This window comes from Lepidochelys kempii, chromosome 2 (genome assembly GCF_965140265.1).
Source record: "Lepidochelys kempii isolate rLepKem1 chromosome 2, rLepKem1.hap2, whole genome shotgun sequence".
Lineage (NCBI taxonomy): Eukaryota > Metazoa > Chordata > Testudines > Cheloniidae > Lepidochelys > Lepidochelys kempii.
Window position 1 is genome coordinate 190,040,348 of NC_133257.1, and position 24,556 is coordinate 190,064,903.

General features: G+C 38.7%; 1 protein-coding gene across 5 annotated transcripts; it reads right to left on the bottom strand.

Annotated features, from left to right (window-relative positions):
- Positions 1-397: 397 nt before the first annotated feature.
- Positions 398-18,721, bottom strand: LZTFL1 (leucine zipper transcription factor like 1). Of its 5 annotated transcripts, none has more exons than XM_073333161.1 (10): positions 18,514-18,721; positions 16,096-16,220; positions 13,159-13,353; positions 12,452-12,512; positions 11,333-11,401; positions 8,526-8,591; positions 8,315-8,392; positions 5,315-5,488; positions 2,520-2,623; positions 398-1,488 (listed from the first exon to the last, which is right to left on the bottom strand). In XM_073333161.1, the coding sequence occupies exons 1-10, from the start codon at positions 18,559-18,561 to the stop codon at positions 1,470-1,472; spliced, it is 939 nt and encodes a 312-aa protein (XP_073189262.1). In that variant the 5' UTR covers positions 18,562-18,721; the 3' UTR covers positions 398-1,469. The 5 variants fall into 5 exon arrangements, with proteins under 5 accessions (XP_073189262.1, XP_073189261.1, XP_073189260.1 ...); XM_073333160.1 differs by lacking the exon at positions 18,514-18,721 and adding an exon at positions 18,097-18,202 and having other exon boundaries at positions 5,315-5,473; XM_073333159.1 differs by lacking the exon at positions 18,514-18,721 and adding an exon at positions 18,097-18,201.
- Positions 18,722-24,556: the final 5,835 nt, after the last annotated feature.

Genomic DNA, 24,556 nt, shown 5'->3' on the forward strand with positions numbered 1-24,556 from the left:
AACTGATAGTGTGCAAAATAATGAAAAGATGAGGACTAACAATAACTGGATTTAACTAGTCATGTTAACATTTGAGGATACTCTAAAGCAACAGCTTCCATTAGTTTAACTTAATGCTGCACATACAATCTCACTATACTATTACAAATTTACTAATATTGCACTAGGGTAGTAGTATGTAGCTACAGAACATAGGGCCTAGTCTAGGTGGGCTAGGCCACTTAATGAGGACTTCTACCTCAAAATAAAAAGACAGGAATCATACAGTCCAGAGGGATTAAAAGCATAACTCTCTTCCTTGAGGAACATCACTACAAAAAAAATTTCCACTGCCTTGTCCCCAAGAAAAAGCAAATATGATGGTACTTGTAAAGAAGCCACACTCCAAAATCCAGAGTTTGATGTTGGAAAACATAAATGGTTTTATTTAGAGTTGTATGCAACATATATACATGACCAGAGACACAAACAAGTAAAATGTATTAAAATAGGTTGGCAGATAAATACAGAACAGTTTGAGTGCAAGAACTGGGTAGCTGAGGGTGCAAAAGAAAGTAGGGGAAAAAAACCAAAACCTCCTAAAAGTTATTTCCCCACCAGAAAGTTGCTCTGTTACCAGCTTCCTCAGCCTCTCTCCATCCTGCTGGTTTAATTTTAATACTTTGAAAGAATCAAGATTCTAGTGTTCAAGTTAAAGTCTTTACGCGAGCCCGTGGGGGGAAAAATATACTTTTTGGTTTGTATTCCTACTGAGCAATTTAGATCTGTGATATATTGCAGAAGTCAGCAAGTATTTCTTTTCCTTTAAATCTGTACTACACGGTTTGATAACAACAGATGTCCAATGTACATCTTTTTCTAGTAATGTCACCGTTAAGTTGACTACACATTCCTTGATTCCCAAATATTGCATATTTGTCCCCCTTTATCTAATGCACACCCTATATTCAGCAAATAACTTGCACAGAGGAAATCAGGCATCCAGTAGGAAGCTTAACCTTATGAAGTTAGCTTATGGGTGTTTTTATGTGAAAGTTATGCCCGCAGCAAGAAAAGAAAAGAAAGAAAAAAGAGTCACATCTTAGGTATGTAAATTGCATCTCAAAGCTATGTAGAGAAGAAGAAGTATATATATTTTATTTTAACAAAAATAAACTCCTTTCTTTGTAAATAACTCTTAATTTGGTGTTTGCTATTTCCCAGGGAATGAACAAGGTTAACTATTAAAAAGACAAGTACAGAAACTATGACACTCTATAAACTTTGTTCTCATCTTTCAGTTCTTAAGTAAATAAAGTAGGAATTTCAGTTTTCTATCAACAAAAGGTTATTTTTAAGTGTTGGCAGAAGCAGAAAATAAACCATTCAAAACAAATCTCTTAAAGTATTTCAACAAATCCCTTAAAGTAACACAACAATCTGTTCTCTTTGTGTGGCAGCTTCTTGACAGACCAAATGCTCTTCACATTTTAATCATCTGGTTCGTATCTAAGAAGAAAGAAGTTAAAGCTAGAGTGTGTAATATACCAGATAGATATTCAGTCCTCAAAGAGAAAAACCACTTCAACCAATTCCAATTACTCATATCTGTGACATTTTCATGGCAATTTACACTGCACAATTTAGAAGGATGCAACCAACTATTTTTCATTTTAAAAAAATTCTCCTTTTAAACACAAACTCATTTGGCCACTTTACCAGCCCTGCAACCAGTGGAATCAGCCCTGGTGGCCACCCACCAATCTCAAGAGCCACAGGAAGCCAGACTTAGGCTTTCTGCTTCTACAGAAATTTTGGGGTCCCAATGGTCTTTCCCCACCTCTTCTTTCCTACACCCACTCAATATGGGGCCACCCACTGGCCCTACAGTGGGTGTCCCTCTTCCCCTGAATGGATGGTATAATGGGATAGTTCCACATTAAGGAAGGCCTGAGTGATTAGGTCACTAGCCTAGAATATGGAAAACCTGGGTTTAAGTCCCTGCTCTGCCACAGACTTCCTGTGTGATTTTGGGCAAGTCACTTCACCTCTCTGTGCCTCAGCTCCCCACCTGTAACTTGAGATGGCTGGGAGTCTAGGTACCTACCCAAGCCATGAAAGCAAAAAAAAAAAAAAAAAAAAAAAAAAAAAAGTCACCCCTACCCCACCTTGGCATTAGGAACAGGAAAGAATGGTGGTGCAAAAGAAGCAACTGCCACCCTCTTCTGCACCTCTGTGCATGGATCTTGTGGGCATGTTTTGACTGTCATAATCCCATGAAAATTGTTTCCTAACAATGAGTATGTGCAGCATGATGGTTACTGTAAAGATGCCAATTTAAATTTTAATGTTTTAAAAAATCATTGATATTTTGAAGAAAAATGGTCAAGGTTGGCATATCCAAAGTTTGATGACAGCCCTACTGAATTTGTTCCAAAGAGAAGTTAAACTGGTTTTAAGAGAATCTGTTTTACATTTATGGAAACAATGTGGAGGTGGAACAGACTTCTTGAGATAACAGGTGGAAGAGCACCACTTACCTTGAAAGTCTTCTCCGTAGATCCTTTATCTGCTCATTCTTCTTGGTGAGAATCTCTTTCATGTTGCGGAAGGCAGCTGTTTGCTGGAACTTCTTCTCCAACTCCTGCTCAACAGGATCATCAATGCATTACAATTAAAAAAAAAAAAAAATCTAAAACAGTTTATTTTTTAAAAGAACCATTCAACTGTTTCTCTCCTTAGGCTTCATTCCAGTGTTCAGTCTAGCTTTTCCCTGTCCAAAATACTTGCTGCTGTTATTACCTACTTTTGATCAATACTCAGTAGGTATTAATGAAACACTTATGGAACTTTTGGCGATGCTGATTGTTATGTAACAAAACTTGTACTAAAATCATTTGGCTTTTGTTTAGATAACGCCTACTACAGTGGGGCTCTGCACAGGTACCATGGTGCTGAACAACCTTATTAAAACAGATTTAAAAAAAAAAAAAAAGAAAACGCCCAAAAACTTTACCAGATACTGATCTGGGCATTTTAATAATATCAACAAAGTTACAGGCATATGAACAAACTGCAAATGCAGACTGTACACTTCTAACTCACAGTTCAACTATACTCATGACCAAATCAAACACTGGCTAACCTAGAATACTACAGAATATCCAGTCACTTCTCTGCAATCTACTTGCAAGCCTTCAGTCAAGTAAATGTCATAATTTGATGCCCTGTGATTCAAAGCATTCCAGTTGTTTTGGAAAGACCTATAAATGTGATTTACAAGCAGTGACATTTTTAAAGCCTCATTGTGTGATGGATCAGAAGTCTACAAGTAACAACATGTATAGATACCACAAACACAGATTTTAGCTGACAGCCATACATCTTTATGATGTATGCTGCAACCTGTAAAGTGGTGTTTGTGTCTCTAAACAAGCATTTATTTTGTATGTCAAAATATAAATAGCATAAGATATTTTTGTAGGTCAATATATTTTTGGTTTTTTTAATGACCTAAGTGTGATTTTATTTTCTTCTCACACTGATAAACACCTGTTCTGCTGAGTAGCTCACATTTGTTCCAGTAATACTAAGGTGCCATCTATCATATCTGAAGAAAACAAACAAGAATTCTTAATTACCTAGTGCAAACTTTCCCAATTACACTCCTCCTTGCATTAAAAGTTGTTCTTAGGAGATAAGGAACATACTTCCTTCAATAGAATTAGTTAGAGACTTCAAAGAGACTTAAAAAAATATGCATACGTATACATGTTAGTGTCTACTGTTACCATTAGAAACATGCAAGCCCAAACAAGTCTTTCCCTTCATTTGCATATGACAAACTGGATTTCTTCTTTCAGTTTTTAAGATAGCTTTAAAGTAACAGAATATGACATAGAACAGGGTGGATTCAAATGAAGGTATAAAATAATTTACATTTGAATAGCATCTTTCCTTTTGCAAGATTCACAAGTATTTCACAAACTAGAGACACACCAGATCAATGAAATACAGCTAGCTACTGGGTCCAAAATAGCAACCTATCCATGCAAAAGCAGGCTACATAGGGAATGGGGAAGTTTTGGTCAGTGACACAATAAGACAAACTGTTCTTCATGAGAGATATAGTGTCATACAGTGTAGTCAGGATCTTTGTTCTCATGTGACCTCTACATAGTTAGCATGACAATCCACTTATCTACCTAAGGGTAAACTAGGCTCTTATGCCTTCTATCAGGATTTAAACCAGTGCTTAGATATTTCAAAACTAATCCTTAAATCACTAAATTAACCCTACACGTTGTCATATAACCCCAATGACGGGGGGCGGCGGGGGGAAAGAGGTCATCTAAAAATTTGTGCGAAACTGAAGAATGAGGCTGACAGCCTTGAGACTGTCAGAAACAAAATGTGTTCAGTCAGTGGCATTTCCCAACTTCGCTTTTTGTTGTAGATAGTTGCCAATCACATTTCAGACAGAGGACTTCAACAAAAACTATGTTTTCTGTTTAGAATGAATCTAAGATTACCCTTGTTTCATGCAAAATTAACATGCCATTTCCTCACAGCTATACTTGTATATCAGCATAGGTCTAGAAATGATCTGTTGACTAGTGTTCCCTCTACTGGTTCTACAGAGAAGAAAATCACGTCATTAGTTCAAATATGCATTTATGCCTACATTTTTAGAGTGTTGCAGGGGAAGTTGTCAATGGTAATTATCAAACCAGATGTTCACATCACTTTCAAGATGTAGGGGACCAAATTGAAGAAGTTAATCCCTCTTCCCCACCCCACCCCCCAACAGTGCAGTGTGTCATTTTCAGCTGCAGTCTGTGAATTAGAAAATATATTCAAGGGCAAATTCTGCAATCTTCCACCATTACAACACTTACTGTGGACTTTCCAATACAAAACTGGTGTCTTCGCTGATTACTAACCATCCAAAGTAGCCAGCTTCCACAAGGCAATCACCACTTTCTTGTGGTGGGAATCTGATGCTACCAACTTTTCACAGAGGTACAACAAAAACAAAACTTCATTCTAAAGATCTGCGGTCACTGTTCACAATCATTCTGAAATGGCTGCAGAAGCTGTATTTAAGTGTCCGTCTGATTGGCAGCAACCAGTGGACTGTGTTCCATATCTATGAAATAGACTCTCTTCACTCCAACAAGGGAAGAATATTAAAAATAAATAAATAAATAAACCAAAAGATGGTGTGATGTATCCCTAGTAATCTGCATACAATAGACAGAATCTTTGTTACATTAGTAGATAGTCAAAAAAAGTGAACAAAGAGCTTATCTATACACTGCAATAAGAAGCTAACCTTTTCAGCTGTAGATAACTGGTCCTGAACCTTGAGTAGGTCATGCTTTGTCATCACCAAGTTCTCTTCCAAGAACTTTTGGTTTGCAGTACTGTCATTCAGAGTCTTCTCAAACTGGCACCTCAGAGCAGACACTGTATCTTCCAGTTCACTTATATCCTGAGTTACGTTAGTCTTCAAAAGAAATATTAAAATGAATTTTTTTTGCAAAATCCTAAATGAAAGAGTGCATTTTAAATTATTTGTTGAAAATGATCACAGAAGGTCTTTATATGGCAAACCGCAGTGCTTTAACCCCCCTCCCATAGATCACAAAGCAGTAAAAGAATACATGTTTAGCCTTCAAAAAGTGTCAATAAATACATTTTAGGGAGAAATGGAAAGGCTTCTTTTCTGCCAAGTCAAGATTTCAAATTCTTAGAAACTGCTTCATTTCTCTGTGGGAATTATATTTCATTATCTCCTGTCAGTTATCACTTAGGATACAAATTACACACTGTATGAAGCGTATAAAGAAGTTTAGAGAATATAATGAGAACATACATGGCTATACTGTAGCTTTTAAAGCCACTGACATGTTATGAGAGGTGTAGAGGAAGATGGGGGGTGTGTGTGGGTGTGGGGGTGAACACACCAGCAACAGGAGCTGAAGCCACACTGTTTGGAGATGAGATACAAGCAGACTATCTCCATAATTACCAGGAAAGCATACCTTAATAGCAACAGTCATCCGGTGAAAAGCAGCAACACACACGCCTTCGAGCACCAGCCCTGGGCCATATGTGTGTTCAGTTAACTGCCATGTCCAGGTATATTAAAAACCTCTCATTTATAAGAGAGGTATCTGACGACTAGACTCTTGAAAATAACATTGTGTTGAAACAAAAGAATGAAGTCTCAATGCATTTGTATCAGGACTCAGAAAAGATCTGAACTATCAGGGCCTCAAAGGAACCAAAATCTAAGAAGGAAGTTCAGGCCTGTTTCATGCTAGGGAGCTAAGAGCAGGAATTCAGTCAATACGATATTCACCGAGAAACAACGTTTACTTTATCTTCAAATGTTTTGGGATTGATGCTGTGTTGAAAGATGCTACACAGTTAGGAAATTGCATGTGTCTCTAGGCACAGTTTGTTCCTCAGCAATCCACATGCCTTCCGATTTTGAACTCACTAATGACTGGGTCTCTGTGACAGACATGATCTGCTGTAGTTTTGATGAAAGTAGTTAGACACGATGCGAGTATTTTAAGCCCATGTTAACCTGGGCCATTAAAGCATGATTAGGATTATATCATTTTACTGACATTCATTTTATTAAAAGGCACAGTGACAGCAGCTACACTTAAAAAGCAGACTCCAGCCACCTAATATTTTCAGGGATGAATGTGGAGTACATTAATTCTTCACCTTTCCTCATGGGGACAACATCTATTTTAGAAGTTCTATTAACCAAAATAATCCCATGTAGGGTCACAATTCCTTTAAGAAGGAAATCAAAATCTTTGAAGACTATTTTAAAAAGGGTAAGCATGGAGGATCTAGGAGATTGGCTGAAAAAGATTTCAACCTGTGTAAATATTTCACTGCAAAAATCAACTAGCTAGATTCAATCACATATATATGCCCATGAAAAGGAAATTTAAGAGCTGAAGGAGAAGTGAGTGGCAAGGTGGGGGAAAACAACTGGCTTCATGTGAACTGCAGGTACTCAACATGTCTGAAAGTTAGGCCAGCTGATGCCTACACAGACAGGCAGCAGATAAGACTGGTCTCCAGGCCTTTAGAACTACCAGCGTAATAATTACAGTTACAAAACTTAAGTCAGATAAGGAAAGTATTTGCTGTGACCTTTAAATCAAACTACCATTGAATAATATTATTGTATGAAAAATTACAGATCCTAAAAATCACTAAGGGGCACTATAACGCATTAAGAAAATGGAGTACATACCATAAACCATTTAGAAAGCAAAATAAAAAGAAACTTGGATTAAAAATATGGAAATTAAGAGGATATACAATTTTTTTTAAGACAGGGAATTGAAAAACTCACTTCAAAGTTAGCAATATTGCGGTCTTAGAAATGTCAGTTTTTTAACTTTACTTTCATAAAAGGCAGAAAAAAGCTAAATAGGACTAAAACATTTCAACTCATTTGTTACAAGTTGAACTGAAATACTTTGAAAAAATCTGTTTGATTCACCTTTTTAATTTTAATTTTTTTTTGGCCTATACATTTATTTTCTTAATAATGTGAATACCTAACAGTTTATTAAAAATATTTTTAATCTGTCCGCAGTTTAGGTTTTTCCATTTCTATGTTTTTCCTGCAATGCTTAATCATATTTGGATCAACAACTTTTACAGGAGAAATCGGAGACCCTCAATTCAAGTGTTGACAGGTAAATGTAGGAAGAACTATTTCTGATGAAGTGTTTAAGGTATATTTGCAATTTAGAGGTCTGTGGATTTGATCCTATACTCAAGTAAGTCAATGGCAAAATCCCATTGACTCCATTGGTATAGGCTCTGATCCTATTTGTGCATGTTTTTAACAATATATGCTGGTATACTTTCCAAAAAGAGCTATGCATACACATAAGGAGAATATACAATAATATTGACCAAGACAGAATGAACATTTTATTGCTGAATCAGAAAGGAAACTAGATGACATCTCTTTACTAACAAAAGAGGAAAACACAAAAATAAGAAAAAAACATAACAAAAGATATACCTATTAATATTAAACTCCTTTTGATCTTTAGCATACAAACAAACAAACTTTGGAATGGTTCTTATGATAATTTCCTACCACGGGTTAGGTCACACATAAGCATGAAATATTTTTCTTAAAGGATCAGAGCCCTAAATGTTAGTGGGACCATGGCAACCCTGAATAGGACCTTTGTGTGTCCCACAAAGCCAACTGCACCTGTCAGGTCTAATTAGTTCTACATGACTTGGTAATGCTAGTTCAATGGAGAAAACAGCCAACCTTTTGATCTCCCTGAATCATCTGTAAATCCTTCAGTGATTTCTCTAGTTTTGATTTTTCATCCAATGCACTTGTAGCCTGCAATAAATTGGAAAGACAAAGCTTAAAGCAGCATCTTTTACTGGAAATGAGAGAATTACAATTATGTTCTTTCTATTTAGGTTTTTCAAAATGTACATATATTTACTATCCAGGTTCATAGTGAGTGTACCTGTGTTTCTATTGTCTTGAGTCTGGTCTTCAGTTTTTCATTTTCTTCTTGAAGTCTTGTAATTTCCTTTTGGTAAATAAAAATTTAGTTTTACCATGAACACTCTTGCATGACTGAATCTGATAGACTTGCAGTTATTTTCAATTATTTCAGGTAAGTAAATATATTTTCTAGTTTAGAAAAGCTAGCTACTATGTCAATGCTTAAAAGGATGACCAGCCCACTGTGGTCATTGGTTTCTCTTTATGGGCTTGATCCTGCACGGTCTTGGGTATCCAGACCCCAACAGAGCAGAGACCTTAACCATGTTCTTACCTAAGTATATGAGCAATTGCACTGTAGTCTATAGGACTATTCACATGCTAAAGTTAAGCATATGCATAAGTTATTTACTGGATCAGAGTCAGAGCATTCAGTACCTTGCAGGATCAAACTACATAGGATAAGGAATAATATTAACTGAAACAAAAGTAAAATTGCATTTTAGAGATATAGATCCTATTCGTGGTATTTGTCAAAATGCTTTCCAATCAACAGGACAGGAAACAATTTATTCGTGTTCACTGTTTAACACAAAAAGAAAAGGAGTACTTGTGGCACCTTAGAGACTAACAAATTTATTTGAGCATATTTGAGATGCATCCGATGAAGTGAGCTGTAGCTCATGAAAGCTTATGCTCAAATAAATTTGTTAGTCTCTAAGGTGCCACAAGTACTCCTTTTCTTTTTGGAGATACAGACTAACCTGGCTGCTACTCTGAAAACTGTTTAAAAACGTGACAGATAGGCAAGCCCTCTCAAAAATCCTCTTTTAGTCATGTAGGAGTGATCTTCAAATGTTTATTTTGGAATGTATTTGTTCAGTTTTCATATATATTATGTCAGTGGTTCTCAACCAGGGGTATGCGTAATCCTGGGGGTATGCAGAGATCTTCCAGGGGGTACATCAATTCATCTAGGTATTTGCCTAGTTTTACAACAGGCTACATAGAAAGCACTAGTGAAGTCAGTACAAACAAAAATTTCATACAGACAATTACTTGTTTATACTGCTCTATATACACTAAAATGTAAGTACAATATTTATATTCCAATTTATTTGATTATATGATAAAAATGAGAAAGTAAGCAATTTTTCACTAATAGTGTGCTGTAACACTCTTGTATTTTTATGTCTGATGTTGTAATCAAGTAGTTTTTAAGTAAGGTGAAACCTGGGGTACATAACACAAATCAGACTTCTGAAAGGGGTACAGTAGGTCTCCAAAGGTTGAGAGCCACTGTATTACATCAACAGTTGGGGAATGAAATAGTTTAAATATTAAGGCTGTGATCCTACTGTTATTTATGTCTATGGATATAGGACTGGAAGGGACCTCCTGGGTCATCAGGTTTGCAGCCCTGTCATATAATCCCTTTCATGCTTCACTTTAAATACGAGTAATTTCATTTAAAATTAACAATTACTCTCCTGCTTAAAGTTACTCACGTGCCTAAGTGTTTGCATGATTGAGGCCTAAAACAGCTTTCAAGTTCACTTGTATAGTTATATTCACCATGTTAACCTTGGTATTCTGTCTTTCAAATATTTAGGAATTATTGGCACAGCACCACAAATAGTTTTCCCTACCTAGTTTGACTTTTACTTAAACACAATATCTGTAGAACAAACTATTCTCCTCAAACAATCCTGAAAACCTCTTCCCTGCAAAGTGATTCCAGAAAAACTACCGGCACCACGCTGCAGAAAAAGTTTGCTTTGCAACAACAGTTACCTTTCACTTAGGTGCTGTTCCTGCTGAGTCTGTCTGCTGCTTCCTATGTTTTGTGTCACAAAATGTGACAAAGTTTTATTGGTCACAGTAAATTTACATTTCAGCTTTGAACCACCTTTGCAAAAAAATAAAAATCCTATTTGGATAAAAAACTGCAGTGTAATATTCTAATATGTGGTGCTGGATGTTCTAATTATATTCAGTTATAAACAAAAGTAAATTTGTTAAATGTTAAAATTCACTTTAAATATAAAAATTAAACACATAAAGGAGTCTCCATCTTCACTTGATCTCTTGGTGACGGAGAAAGAAAATACAGCTCATCACTAAAAAAAGAAAATCTCATGAGAGTCCATGCATCACTAAGTTCTGGTAAGGCTAGTTCTATTTCTTTATATTAAGTTTTCGGGTTATTTAGTAGTCTAAACTATTGCTGAATGAATCACCATTAAAAAAAATTAGAATTTGCTTTACAATAATTTGAAAATCTGTAACAAATGGGAAATTGGAAATTTGTAAAGTTGAAAGGCAAGGTCTAATTTTTTTCCTTTTAAACTGTGCTTCAATTAGAATTTAAATTTAAACTACTACAAAAATAAAAAATGAAAAAACAAACAATATAAAAGAAATAGAATTTGACTTTGAAAATCTCCAATATCCCATTCACTCCAACGATGGGCTGCATTACTTGTGTTTCAATCTACTTCTCAGAAGGAAGTCCAGTCTTATGAAAGATCAGCAAATCATCTCCCACTAATCCTATTCATTAAATAGAGAAACTGTAACAGTAATTGTTTTTTCTAAAATGCATGCAAAATAAGTTTTAAATTTGCAATACATTAAATGCCACAAGCACATAATTAAAATGAATCTTCAAAAGTGTTTCATTTATTAAAGTGACTGAAGTTTTGTAGGTTTCAGAGTAGGCGTCTAATGTATTCTGCAAACCCTGATTACTGGGTAGCACCTAAATTCAGCTGAATAAATTAAATGCTAATCAATCCCAAATATGTCAAGGGAACAAACTCTTACCTTGTTTAGCAGCTCTGACCCACCTTCATTTAATGGAGCAAGTTTAGGCTTAATGAGCTCTGAACTGGGCTAAAGTAATGACAAAGATACAAAAAATTAAAATGAGATGTTTTCTTTCTAGCATTTTTTTAGTAGCTAAAATAATTTCTCCAACTCTATCCTTTCTGCTGTCTGGTGAAATGCAACCAATGATTGTTTATTCTGAATTCATTTATTATTTGTTCAGGCTTGGGCTCTTTCATTAAGACTAACAAATCTTATATAATACTTGTTTTCAATTTTTAAAATATCTGCAGGGTACACATTTTTTCAACTAGACTCTTTTTCAAAGTCTAAAAGACAGAATAAAGAGAAGAGATTTCTGAAACTAAAATATGACAATACATTTATTTTACAATTGGCATCCTTAGAACTGAAGTTTTATTTAACTAGTTTTAAAACTGAGATGGGAGGCAGGATCTTAATACTGTATATACAGCTCCTGATGCTGCAATTATCACAAGTCATATAAGTTAGAAAACACTCAAAGAAAGAATGAATGCCTATGTCTTTAAAGGAGTACAGAATTTATAATTGTCATAAATATTTACACCCTTTAAAATAATTTCTGTTCACTAATCTATTTAAATTTTCAAATACTGTGTATGTTAACTGGGTATAAATTTGGCAAACAAGATCCAATACGTGTCACATCAGAGAAACCTTACTTTCTCTGTAATAATAAGATAGTCCTTTCTACCTTGCAACTTATAAATATGGTCAAGATTTAAAAAACAAACTGCCTCCCGAAAAAAACAAAACAATACCTTACATGTTCCAAAGCAGTTAATGAAAAAGCACTTTTAGAAAGTCAGGCCATTTACTTTGGTGACTATATAGAGGGTCATGGACCAGTGTTCAAGTTGCCATTTGAGGCACGTTGCGCATACACTAAGTGACTATATATAGATTTTGGAACTTAACATTAGGCTGCTATTTTTGAAAATCTTTAAAGGTTATTTCTAGCATAAATACCCTTATTCTTAAGCACAAGGAAAGAGTCTATAGTAAACATCTTTAACAAATGTAGTGGTTTCATAGGGCATTTGATTATAGTATTTCAGAGTAACAAATCTCTACCTTCTTGTTTGAAGATGTAAATTCTGCCTTTTCAAATTCAGCAACTTGCTCTAACAATTCTCTTGGAGAGAAAAATGAAGAGAAACATTAATAATAATTAGACAAATAATCTTGTTAAACACAATTTATAAGTCTGCTGCTGTGCTTCTTATTCAAGTAAGACTTCCAAGGCACACAGGATCAGACCCCTGGGTCAGTACAAAAAAGGCAACATAAGTACACCCTATATACAAATAAAAATAAAATTCTAAATAATGAAATTCTAGGCAAGCAAGATTATTATTTACATGGGCAAATCACTTCATGAAGAAGTTAAAATCATCATTTGTAATCTTTTAATTGAAAAACTGCATCTGAAACTAAATTGTCATTGGTATAATAATCTTAGAAAATTATTTTAGTGGTGTAAGAGGTGAACATAATAGTATTTACAAAAAGAAAAAGGAGTACTAGCGGCACTTTAGAGACTATCCAATTTATTTGAGCTTAAGTTTTCGTGATGCATCCGATGAAGTGAGCTGTAGCTCACGAAAGCTTATGCTCAAATAAATTGGTTAGTCTCTAAGGTGCCACTAGTACTCCTTTTCCTTTTGCGAATATAGACTAACACGGCTGCTACTCTGAAACCTGTCATAATAGTATTTAGTCACTTTAAAAAGGTATCAGTGAAACTATTCTCTATTTCTATATAATTCAAATGAGGTTACCGATTTTCCAGCTCAGAGATATCAGTCTGTAGCTTAAGGTACCACTTCTCAGCCTGTGAAAAGAGTTGGCGTAGAAGTAACACATTGGTGTATGCTGTATTAATGAGTTCTGATTCCACTTCACTGTGTACCACAGTCTGCAACCCATCCAGCATTTCTGTCACCTCATCTACTGTGAAAGTCTCCTCCACCAGCCTAAACAGAAAAGTTAACAAAAAAGTCACATGTATCATACAAATGACGACGCTACACCAATCCAAAAAACTTCACTAGATCAGATAATGCTTGCAGCTAGCATAAGGACCTTTTAAAAAAAGCTGTGTCAATGTTTGCAGTATGATGCTGTTGAGAAAAAGGTAAGTGTCTTTCTGGGATGTATTAACAGTAGTGTTGTATGTAATACTCAAGAGGTAATTGTTCTACTCTGTTCACATTGATGAGGCCTCAGTTGGAATACGGTGTCTAGTTTTGGGCACCACATTTTATGAAACAAATGAACATGTTGGAAAGAGTCCCCAGGAGAAAAAAAAAAGATAAGAAATTTAGAAAACATGACTTATGAGGAAAGGTTGAAAACGATGGGCAGGATTTGTCTAAAAGAAAAGGAGTACTAGTGGCACCTTAGAGACTAACCAATTTATTTGAGCATAAGCTTTCGTGAGCTACAGCTTCATCGGATGCATTCGATGAAGTGAGCTGTAGCTCACGAAAGCTTATGCTCAAATAAATTGGTTAGTCTCTAAGGTGCCACTAGTACTCCTTTTCTTTTTGCGAATACAGACTAACATGGCTGCTACTCTGAAACCAGGATTTGTCTCGAGACAAGAAGGCTGAGGAGGGACATGATAACATTTTCAAATATGTAAAAGGTTGTTAGGAAGAGGATGGTGATCTATTTTTTTTTCCATGTCTACCGAGGGTAGGACAAGAAGTTTGCAACAAGGGAGATTCAGGTTAGATATCAGGAAAAACCTTAACTAGAAGGACAGTTAAGCTCTGGAACAGGTTATCTAGGGAAGTTGTGGAATCCCCATCATTGGATGATTTTAGAATCAGGTTAGACCTGTCAGGGATTGTCTACAAAGGTAACCTTAATCTTGCCTCAGCATGGCAGGGGGATGGACTAGATGACCTTGAGGTCCCTTCCAACCTTACATTTCTATTATTCTAGATAACAATGTCATTAACAATTTAATATTTTACTTGAATCTTCTCTCTGAAAGTTTTGATTAAATAAAAATTTTGTAATTATAAATTTTGTTTTGGGCCTTAAATCTAATTTTGATTTACCAACCGTAATATGTAACTCAAGGTTACAGTTTCACAGCAGTTTAACACATCCATTCCTATTAAAATTAAAAATTAGAAAAAAAACTCTTGTAGCGATTGTTTAGATTGAAACCTTTCCCTTTTCGTACTTTTAAAAACAATTGTGATCTACTGGATATAATGTATTTGGACTTTCAGAAAGCTTTTGATACAGTCCCACACCAAAGGCTTTTAAGCAAAGTAAGCAGTCAAGATAAGATAAGACGTTAAAAGATAGGAGACAAGGTAGGAAAAAATGGTCAATTTTCACAGTGGACAGAGTAGGGTTCCCCAACAATCTGTACTGGGACCTATGCTGTTCAATAGAGTCATAAATGATCTGGAAAAGGGGACACAGCCCGCCTCAGGTTTATCCCTGGGTTTACCCTGAAAGACATCTTGAATTGACAGATCACTACAACTCTGTCACTCTTAGGATTTAAGTTGCAACTACTTTGTGTTATATGCTTGCTTGGTTTAACCTGCAAATGGCTCTTTTTTCATTTTCCTAGTTAATAAACCTTTAGTTAGTTTATTACAGAATTGGCTACAGGCACAATCTTTGGTGCAAGATCTAGGGTACCAATTGATCTGGGGTAAGCGACTGGTCTCTTGGGACTGGAAGAAACCTGAATAGTTTGTGATTTTTGGTGTAAGTGACCATTAATCACTAAGTTCAGCTTGCCTGGATGGCAAGATAAATGAGAGAGCATAAGGGGACTGTCTGTGATTCTATGGTAAGACTGATATAGTGATCCAGGAATTCACATTTGTAACTGGGTTGGTGAAATCTAATTATAAAACATACCACCAGTTTGGGGTGTCTGCCCTGTTCTTGACTGGTCTGAGGTAGACACTCGTGGTCATGAGCCCGTCCAGACAGCACAACATCCCCATCTCAAAGAAGATATGTTAGAATTGGAAAAGGTACAGAAAAGGGCAACACAAGTTATTAGGGATATGGAAGAGTTTAGAGAGATTAAAAAAGACTGGGACTGTTCATCTTAGAAAATAGATGACTAAGGGGATATATGATAGTGGTCTATAAGATAATGAATGGTGTGGAGAAAGTGAATAAGGAAGTGTTATTTACCCTGTCACATAATTTGAGACCCAAGAAATTAACAGGCAACAGTTTTAAAACAAACAAAAGGAAGTACTACTTCACACAACACAATTAACCTGTGGAACACATTTTCAGGACATGCTGTGACGGCCAAAAGTATAACTGGGGTCAAAAAAAAGAATTAGCTAAATTCATGGAGGATAGGTTCCTCCATCAGAGATGCAATCCCATGCTCTGGATGTCCCTAAACTCTGATTGACAGAATGGTGGGACTGGACGACAGTCAATAGTTGCCTGTTCTGATTATTCCCCCTCTAATGCATTGGCCACTCTTGAAGAACAGGATACCGGGCTAGATGGACCATTGGTCTGGCCCAGTATGGTGGCCATTCTTATCTTTTCCTTGGCAGGGATATATAGACACATTGAATACAAATTAGATGTTTTACATACATATGAGGTCAAACATATTTGATAGATAATTTAACAGATGCCTCAGGACTGGCAGAAGAGTCTTGCTCTCCTTGGGCTTTTGCTTTATTATTTTTCCCTCCTCATGGTACCTGCTGTCCTTAAGATCCTGAAAGCAAGAATCCACTGTCTTGAGACGGAGGCCACGCTTGGAACGAGCGAAGCGCATGTAATTGATCACTTCATTCTGGTGGTGATCATTTAGACCCAGCTCCGCCTGTGGATCAGGGGACACAGTAAAGGTTAACATATCTATGAGATAAGTCTTCTATGTTAGGTTTAGGTCCAGCTCCACAAAGGTATTTAGGTTTCTAACTTCCTCTAATTTCAATGGAAGTTAGGAATTTAAATTTCTCTCTGCAAGTTAAATGTAACATCTTAATTAAATCTGAAATTTTTTTACAAATAGGATTGACTTTACACTATTGTTTATACTTTTTATTTACTTTGTGCACTTCTAAATCAGCTTAGACAATGAAATAGCATTGGAATGCTCATCTTTCTTTGGGGTGGACAGAAATGGATGATTTTGGGGGGAAAATATGGACTTTTTAAATTTAAATCAGTTTTTAAAATTTTCTTAAATTATAATGTTTTTCTTTTAAAAATAAACATGTTTAAAATTAAATCTGAATTTAATACAAAATATGTTAAAGGCCTAAATTAATAATAATCTCTTAAAACATTTAAATGAAAAATAAATATGCTGAATTCATCAGCCTCTAGCAAGGCTTCTTTTCTATATTAAATAATCAGGGAAAAAAATCTAACTTTTGGAGGCCAAGCTTTATAAATATGATACAACATGTAGTATTACGCACTAGTTTTGTTTAATAAAAATACATTTTATATGCTGTTTTGTGTGTTAAATTTCAGTTACTATCATAATTCAGCTTGACACAAGTCATGATCAAAAAGTTAGCAAATAAGCAATATATTATTCACCTTTTTCTAAGGTATGAAAAACATACACTGAATTAGAATCTGAAAATATTAAGCTATGTAATTCCTTAAATATATGTAGTTCTAGTGTACCCTCCTAGGTAGTACAAAGATGTACCAAATCTAGTGTAAAAGTTCTATTTAGTTGTAAATCAACATGTTTTAATGGTTGTATCAAAAAATGAGAATGCACCGCTTTTTTTAGAAAACAACTGAAGTACAAATTGAAAAGTCGATTACAATGGATGATTTAACTGGAGGCTCTACATTCGGTGAGTTAAATCACCTCGATTTAAACCAAGCCACCCTGCCTTTGTTTATTGTTTTCATGCACTAACTGTAATGCCCGGCTAAAAACAACACGACAGGGGACGGTTCGGTTTGAATCCAAAACTAGAAGTGGGTTTAACAGCAGCCAAGAAAGCAGCACTGGATTCCTAACATTAATAAAACCAACTCACACTGGTTTCTTGCAAGTCTGGCAGCATTTGTTGTTGTTGTTCTCAAAGCCCCAGCTCCCAGAGCCAGGTTGATTTATTTGACAATCTTCAGTTTTGTTTAGGGAAGCAGAATAAGTTTCCAACCCTCGTGGTTGTGGGGAAAAGCCTGAAACGGGGACCCGCTCCCTCCCAGGCAAATACTGAGCTAACGCCGCGGGCTGCTTTCCAAATACTGCTCTTGGGCTCTAGGCCAGTCTCCGGATGTCTACGCCTGGGGCTGGCCATGCTGGGAATCACCGCAATGGCGCCTACAGTGGCAGCGCCTGGCCGACCACCACGACTGACGGCTCGGGCAAAGCCACCCCGATGGGCGAGGACCCTGGGCGAGGCCCAGCAGCAGCGCCGCTCCACTAAGCCGCCCCCGCTCTGGGCCAGCCGCCGCCGCCCGGGGACTTGGGGGGGCGGGATTCAGCGCCTGGGGTCGGGGCGCGTCTTTGTCTCAGCATCGCGGCCGTTATTCGGCGGCGCGGGGCTGGGCTGGGCGGGTGGCTCCTGACGGCCCCAGGAGCGCTGACCCCGGAAAGGATGCGGGGAGCTGAGTCCAATCGGCGGGCTGGGGCGAGGGAACAGGGCCACTGGGGTAGCGGGCTCAGCAAGGTCCCAGAGCCGGTACCGTCCCCAGGTAGGCCGGGATGCAACCTCGTTACTCACCATGGCGACTCTAACAGGTACTGGGAGGCGACGGTTGATTATACAGCGACGGTTGCCATGGCGAACAAAACCTGGCAGGCGCTTTACTACCATCTCATTGGACGATTATGTTCATGTGACCGGAAGTAAGGGGGCGCGGCCGCCTAACGGATTATTTTCTGCGTTGCGTGGATTTTTAGGGCGGTACGTTACTGCCTGTGCGGTTTCCAAGGGCGACGTAGCCGCGAGCTGCTCGCGGAACTCCCCCGCCCCCGGCACATTGCGCACGCCCATTAGCCCGTCTCTCGCGCGCTTTGCACTGAGCGTTGCTCTGAGCGCCCAGGCCGCACGGGGGCGCGCGCCTCCCTTCCCCAGCAACCGCTGTTCACGTCGTCCGCTGACTCTCTGGTCCACCCTGTTTAACGCTATTGACGTTACCTGTGGGGCGCTGGCCTGGCCCCTGCGCAGCCACACGAGGCTGGCCATGACGCCAGCCCTCAGTTGCCAGGAGCCTCCCCTGGGCGGCTTGCTTCACACGGGAGGGGACGCTGCTGAGCCACTGGAGCCTGGCGCTGCCCATTGGGTGCTGCCATCGGTGCCGACTCCGTAGGTGCTCTGGGGCTGGAGCACCAACGGGAAAAATTGGTGGGTGCTCTGCACCCACCGGCGGCTCCCCACACCAGCTCGCCTCCGCTCCACCTCCTCCCCTGAGCGCGCTGCGTGCCCGCTTTCCCTCCTCGCTCCCAGTGCTTGCGCCGCGAAACAGCTGTTTCACGCTGCAAGCCTGGGAGGGCGGGGGGAGAACGCGGCGTGCTGGGGGAAGAGGTGGCGCCGGGTCCAGGGGGCTCGAGCACCCATCGGCGCTGGGGAAAGTTGGCGCCGATGGGTGCTGCAACAAGGGGTGCTGCTTCACTCCCTGGCTTGAAGGGGTTTCCATTATATGCTGGGTTTACAGTTTGGTTATCTAGTTCTCAGCCCTTCCACCCGCATATACGTTGTTCTAGCACCCCTGGCCCTGCCTTGCAAAGGGGGAAAGGAGGTGCGTGGAGCAGAACCGCCACTGCCTCACACCCGCGTAACTTTCCCAACGCCAAGCCAGCCAGTCCCCACTCCAGCACAGAAGCCAGGGTGGTGCTGGGTGTGGCGATAGCTAGGGCTTTGCGTAATGCTCTGACCGCGGGAGACAAGTGATAGGGTGTTTTTTATTTAGAAGAACAAGGGGCTGCCGAGCCTGGCCGGTGGCAGAGGAAAGGTTGGCAATGCAAAGCCAGAGGAGACACATTGATTAATTAGGAGAAATCATACAATGTTGAAGCCAATCTCATGGGGTTTTTTTGGGGTGTGGGGGAAAGGAGGCTGAAACAGAATTTTTGGGCCCCTGAAGTTGTCAATACTGAGTCAGGCAGTCACGAATTGGGCCCTCCGACATTAGCAAAGCCCTCCATCTTCCACCTCCCCAAGGCTTTTCTTCTGCCAGGTAGTCCTTGGTTTTCAAAAATTAACAGGCACAGTTGAATCAGAGTCATGTGAGGAAACGAGGGTATTAATCTGTGTTGCCAATCCCACCATCTCCTAAAGCAAGAGACAAACTTAAAGATCAGGACATTTGGTATATAAATCACAAGTTGCTGTTTTTTCAAACATAAAGCAATATAGGTCTATTGATGGTTATAAACCTCATTAGTGGTTACTTAATTTCTAACAGGTCAGAGCTCTTTACAAAAACTATATGACTGCACCTGACAATACTTTACAAAAATCTTTTAGAAATCCTCCTTGTTATTGCCAGATTATCTTCAGAAACTATCATATCGTCCTGAGATATGTCAGATAAACATCTACTGCCCATATATAGAAGTAAGGGAAGTATATTCACTCTTCACTGAGCTCTTTAAGGTAGCCTTGATTAAACAGGAAGATCTCAAAGACAGGGTTGGCCCTTGAACAGTTGGGGTCTTCTGTGAACAATGAAACCGGAGATTATGTGGCTGATTCTCCACTGCTTTGTGCCATATGTAAAATTAAGTGAATGTAAAAACCAGTTTGGTTACATCTTACACCCACTTTTCATAGGTATAAAGGACAGCTTTAAGTACAAGGCAATGGAAAATCAGCCCTTTGTTTTTTAGCACAAAGGTAATTGGAGGCCTAGGGCTCCCCTAGCTCATAGATCAGATGAAGCACAATTGTGATATATCTGATACTATGATGTGATTCACTCCCCATAACCCTTGCCCCCTCACCTCTGCAGGCTCCCCACTGATCCCGCTACCTCCCCGGGCTCCCCATCTGGCTGCAACTGCCTCCCTGCGCTTCCCACCCATCTCTGCTGCCCCCTGCTGCCTCCCTGGGATCCCCATCACCCCCAGGGTCTGCTGCCCCAACGCCCCATTGCCCTGACCTCCCACAGCCTCACACCGCTCCTTGCCTCTTGACCATGGTGCCCCATAGTGGCTGGAGAGTGGCAGCTGCTGTCTGAGTGTTCAGCTCTGAAGGCAAGGCCAGCACCAGTAGCAGCGCAGAAGAAAGGGTGGCATGGTATGCCTTCTGCACTGTTGCCGGTAGCAGCACTGCTTTCAGAGCTGGGCGGCCAGAGAGCGGTGGCTCTTGACCTGGTGCCCACCTCTGAAGGCAGCACTGCTACCAGCAGCAGCACAGAAGGAAGGGTGGCAATACCATAAATTGGCAAAGTTGGTATGTCTGGTATTTTCTGCTCTCACGCTGGAGAGTGTCTCATTGCAGTAAGTGCCCTTATATGACACATTACAAACATTGGGCTGGAACTGGGTCACCATGCTTGTGCAAATAGCCCTGCTGAAGTTAGGAAGCTCTGATCCTGCACTCTGTGGTGCTGAGTTTAATCTGGTATAACAGAGGGGAGAGTCAGGAATACTTAATTACACATGCCGTTGTTTAGCTTAGAGCTAGAGTGTAAAATGATTATTATTGTTAACTTAGAAAATGGAGAGCTAAAGATTACTAGCCCTACAATAATTTGAAAACTTGAAATCATTAAGGTCCCTTGTTTATAATATTTGGGAACATCTTTGGACTAGGGCTGTCAAGAAATTAAAAAAATTAATTGTGATTAAAAAATCATGTAAATAAAATATGTACAAAATATAATATAAAACATAAGAAAAAAATAAGTGCTGCAACAAGGAGTGCTGCTTCACTTCCTGGGTTTCCATTATATGCAGGGTTTACAATTTGGTTCATTAGCTCTCAGCACCTCCACCCCCATACACATTGTTCTAGCATCCCTGGCCCTGCCTTGCAAAGGGGGAAAGGCGGTGTGTGGAGCAGAACCGCGACTGCCTCCCACCTGCGTAACTTTCCTAACGCCAAGCCAGCCGGTCCCCTCTCCAGCACAGAAGCCAGGGCGGTGCTGGGTGTGGCGATAGCTAGGGCTTTGCGTAATGCTCCAACCATGGAAGACAAGCGATGGGGTGGCTTTTGTATAAAAGAATAAGGGGCTGCCAAGCCTGGCCAGTGGCAGAGGAAAGGTTAGCAATGCAAAGCCAGAGGAGCCACGTTGATTAGTTAGAGAAACCATACGATGTTGAAACCAATCTGGTGGGGTTTTTTTTTGTAGGGGGCGGGGGGAGAGGAGGAGGCTGAAACTGGATTTTTGAGCCTCTGAAGTTGTCAATACTGAGTCAGGCAGTCACAAATCAGGCCCTCTGGCATTAGCAAAGTCCTCCATCTTCCACCATCCCCAAGGCCTTTTTTCTGCCAGGTCATCCTTGGATTTCAAAAATTAACAGGCTCAGTTGAATCAGAGGCATATGAGGAAACTAGGGTATTAATCAATGTTGCCAATCCCACTGTCTCCTAAAGCAAGAGACAAATTCTTAAAAATCAGGAGATTTGATATATAAATCACAAGTTGCTGTTTTTTCAAACATAAAGCAATATAGATCTACTGATGGTTATAAACATTATTAGTGGTTTATTTAATTTCTAACAGGTCAGAGCTTTTTACAAAATCTATATGACTGCACCTGACAATGCTTTACAAAAATCTTTTAGAAATCCTACTTGTTATTGCCAGATTATCTTCAGAAACTTAATACTTAATTACACATGCCATTGTTTAGCTTAGTGCTAGAGTGTAAAATGATTATTATGGTTAATTCAGAAAATAGAGAGCTAAAGATTACTAGCCCTATAATAATTTGAAAACTTGAAATCATTGAGGTCCCTTGGTTATAATATTTTGGAACGTATTTGGACTAGGGCTGTCAAGCAATTAAAAAATTAATCGTGATTAATCGTGCTATTAAACACTAATAGAATACCATTTATTTAAATATTTTTATGTTTTTCTAAATTTTCCAATATATTGATTTCAATTACAACACAGAATACAAAGTGTACAGTGCATACTTTATATTTATTTTTATTACAAATATTTTCACTGTAAAAAACAAGAAATAGTATTTTTCAGTTCACCTAATACAAGTACTGTAGTGCAATCTCTTCATCATGAAAGTTGAACTTAAAAATGTAGAATTATGTACAAAACCCCCCTGCATTCAAAAATAAAACATTGTAAAACTTTAGAGCCTACAAGTCCACTCAGTCCTACTTCTTGTTCAGCCAATTGCTCAGACAAACAAGTTTGTTTACATTTGCAGAAGATAATGCTGCCTGTTTCTTGTTTACCTGTCACCTGAAAGTGAGAACAGGTGTTTGCATGGCACTGTTGTAGCCCGCGTCTCAAGATATTTACATGCTAGATGTGCTAAAGATTCGTATGTCCCTTGATGCTTCAACCACCATTCCAGAGGACATGCATCCATGCTGATGACGGGTTCTGCTCAATAACGATCCAAAGCAGTGCGGACTGATGCCCATTCATTTTCATCATCTGAGACAGCAGAAGGTTGATTTTCTTTTTTGGTGGTTTGTGTTCTGTAGTTTCTGCATAAAAGTGTTGTTCTTTTAAGACTTCTGAAAGCATGCTGCACACCTCATCCCTCTCCGATTTTGGAAGGTATTTCAGATTCTTAAACTTTGGGTTGAGTGCTGTAGCTATCTTTAGAAATTTCACATTGGTATCTTCTTTGCATTTTGTCAAATTTGCAGTGAAAGTGTTCTTAAAATGAACAACATGTGCTGGGTCATCTTCTGAGACAGCTATAACATGAAATATATGGCAGAACGTGTGTAAAACAGAGCAGGAGACATACAATTATCCCCCAAGGAGTTCAGTCACAAATTTAATTAACACATTATTTTTTTTAACAAGTGTCATCAGCATGGAAGCATGCCCTCTGGAACGATGGCCAAAGCATGAAGAGGCATATGAATCTTTAGAGCATCTGGCACAAATATCTTGTGACGCCGACTACAACAGTGCCATGCAAAGGCCTGTTCTCACTTTCAGGTGACACTGTAAACAAGAAGCAGGCAGCATTATCTTCTGCAAATGTAAACAAACTTGTTTGTCTGAGAAATTGGCTGAACAAGAAGTAGGACTGAGTGGACTTGTAGGCGCTAAAGTTTTACATTGTTTTGTTTTTGAGTGTAACAAAAATACATTTGTAAATTGCACTTTCATGATAAAGAGATTGCACTACAGTACTTGTAGGAGGTGAACTGAAAAATACTATTTCTTTTGTTTATCATTTTTACAGTGCAAATATTTGTAATAAAAATATAAAGTGAGCACTGTACACTTTGTATTCTGTGTTATAAGTGAAATAGATATATTTGAAAATGTAGAAAAATATAAAAAATACTTAATAAATTTCAGTTTGTATTCTATTGTTTAACAGCACGATTATTTTTTGAGTTAATTGCGTGAGTTAACTGCAATTAATCAACAGCCCCAATATGGACAGATTAGCACGTTTTGGTTAGTGCCGAATAAAACTGAAACTTAGACCCTCCCAAGGTTTGTTTAAACTAATATTGTGCACCACATATTAAGCAAAAACACAAAACCAAAGCAGCAGGATAAAATAAGTGTTCTTTATTTGTAGAAGCATACATGAAATGTCATGATAAAATAAAAACACTGTTTTTCTCACAGCAAAATATGTGTGAATTTGATACTAGTTTAAAGAGTTTATACTGTTTTTTGCACATTAAAAAAGCATACCAGTTTTAGGGCCAGATTCTTATTTACAGTTAAGTTTCTTTACATCACTGTGATAGTGTGAAGGGACCTCAGGGTCAGTGAGAATCTGGCCCCTATTATTAGATCTTTTTCTTTCCGTTAACAGCCATTTAAAAATGGAGTTGTACAATTCTCTTGTGAAAACATAGTAGTAGTTAACACTTTATCCAATCTAACATAGCCATCTATCTAGATCAACAGTTGTCAAACTGTGGGTTGGGACACCAAAGTGGGTCATGACACTGTTTTAATGGGGTTGCCAAGGGCTGGCATTAGCCTTCCTGGGGCCAGGGCTGAAGTCCGAGCCGCACTGTCTGGGGCCAAAGCCCAAGGGCTTCAGCACTGACTGTGTGT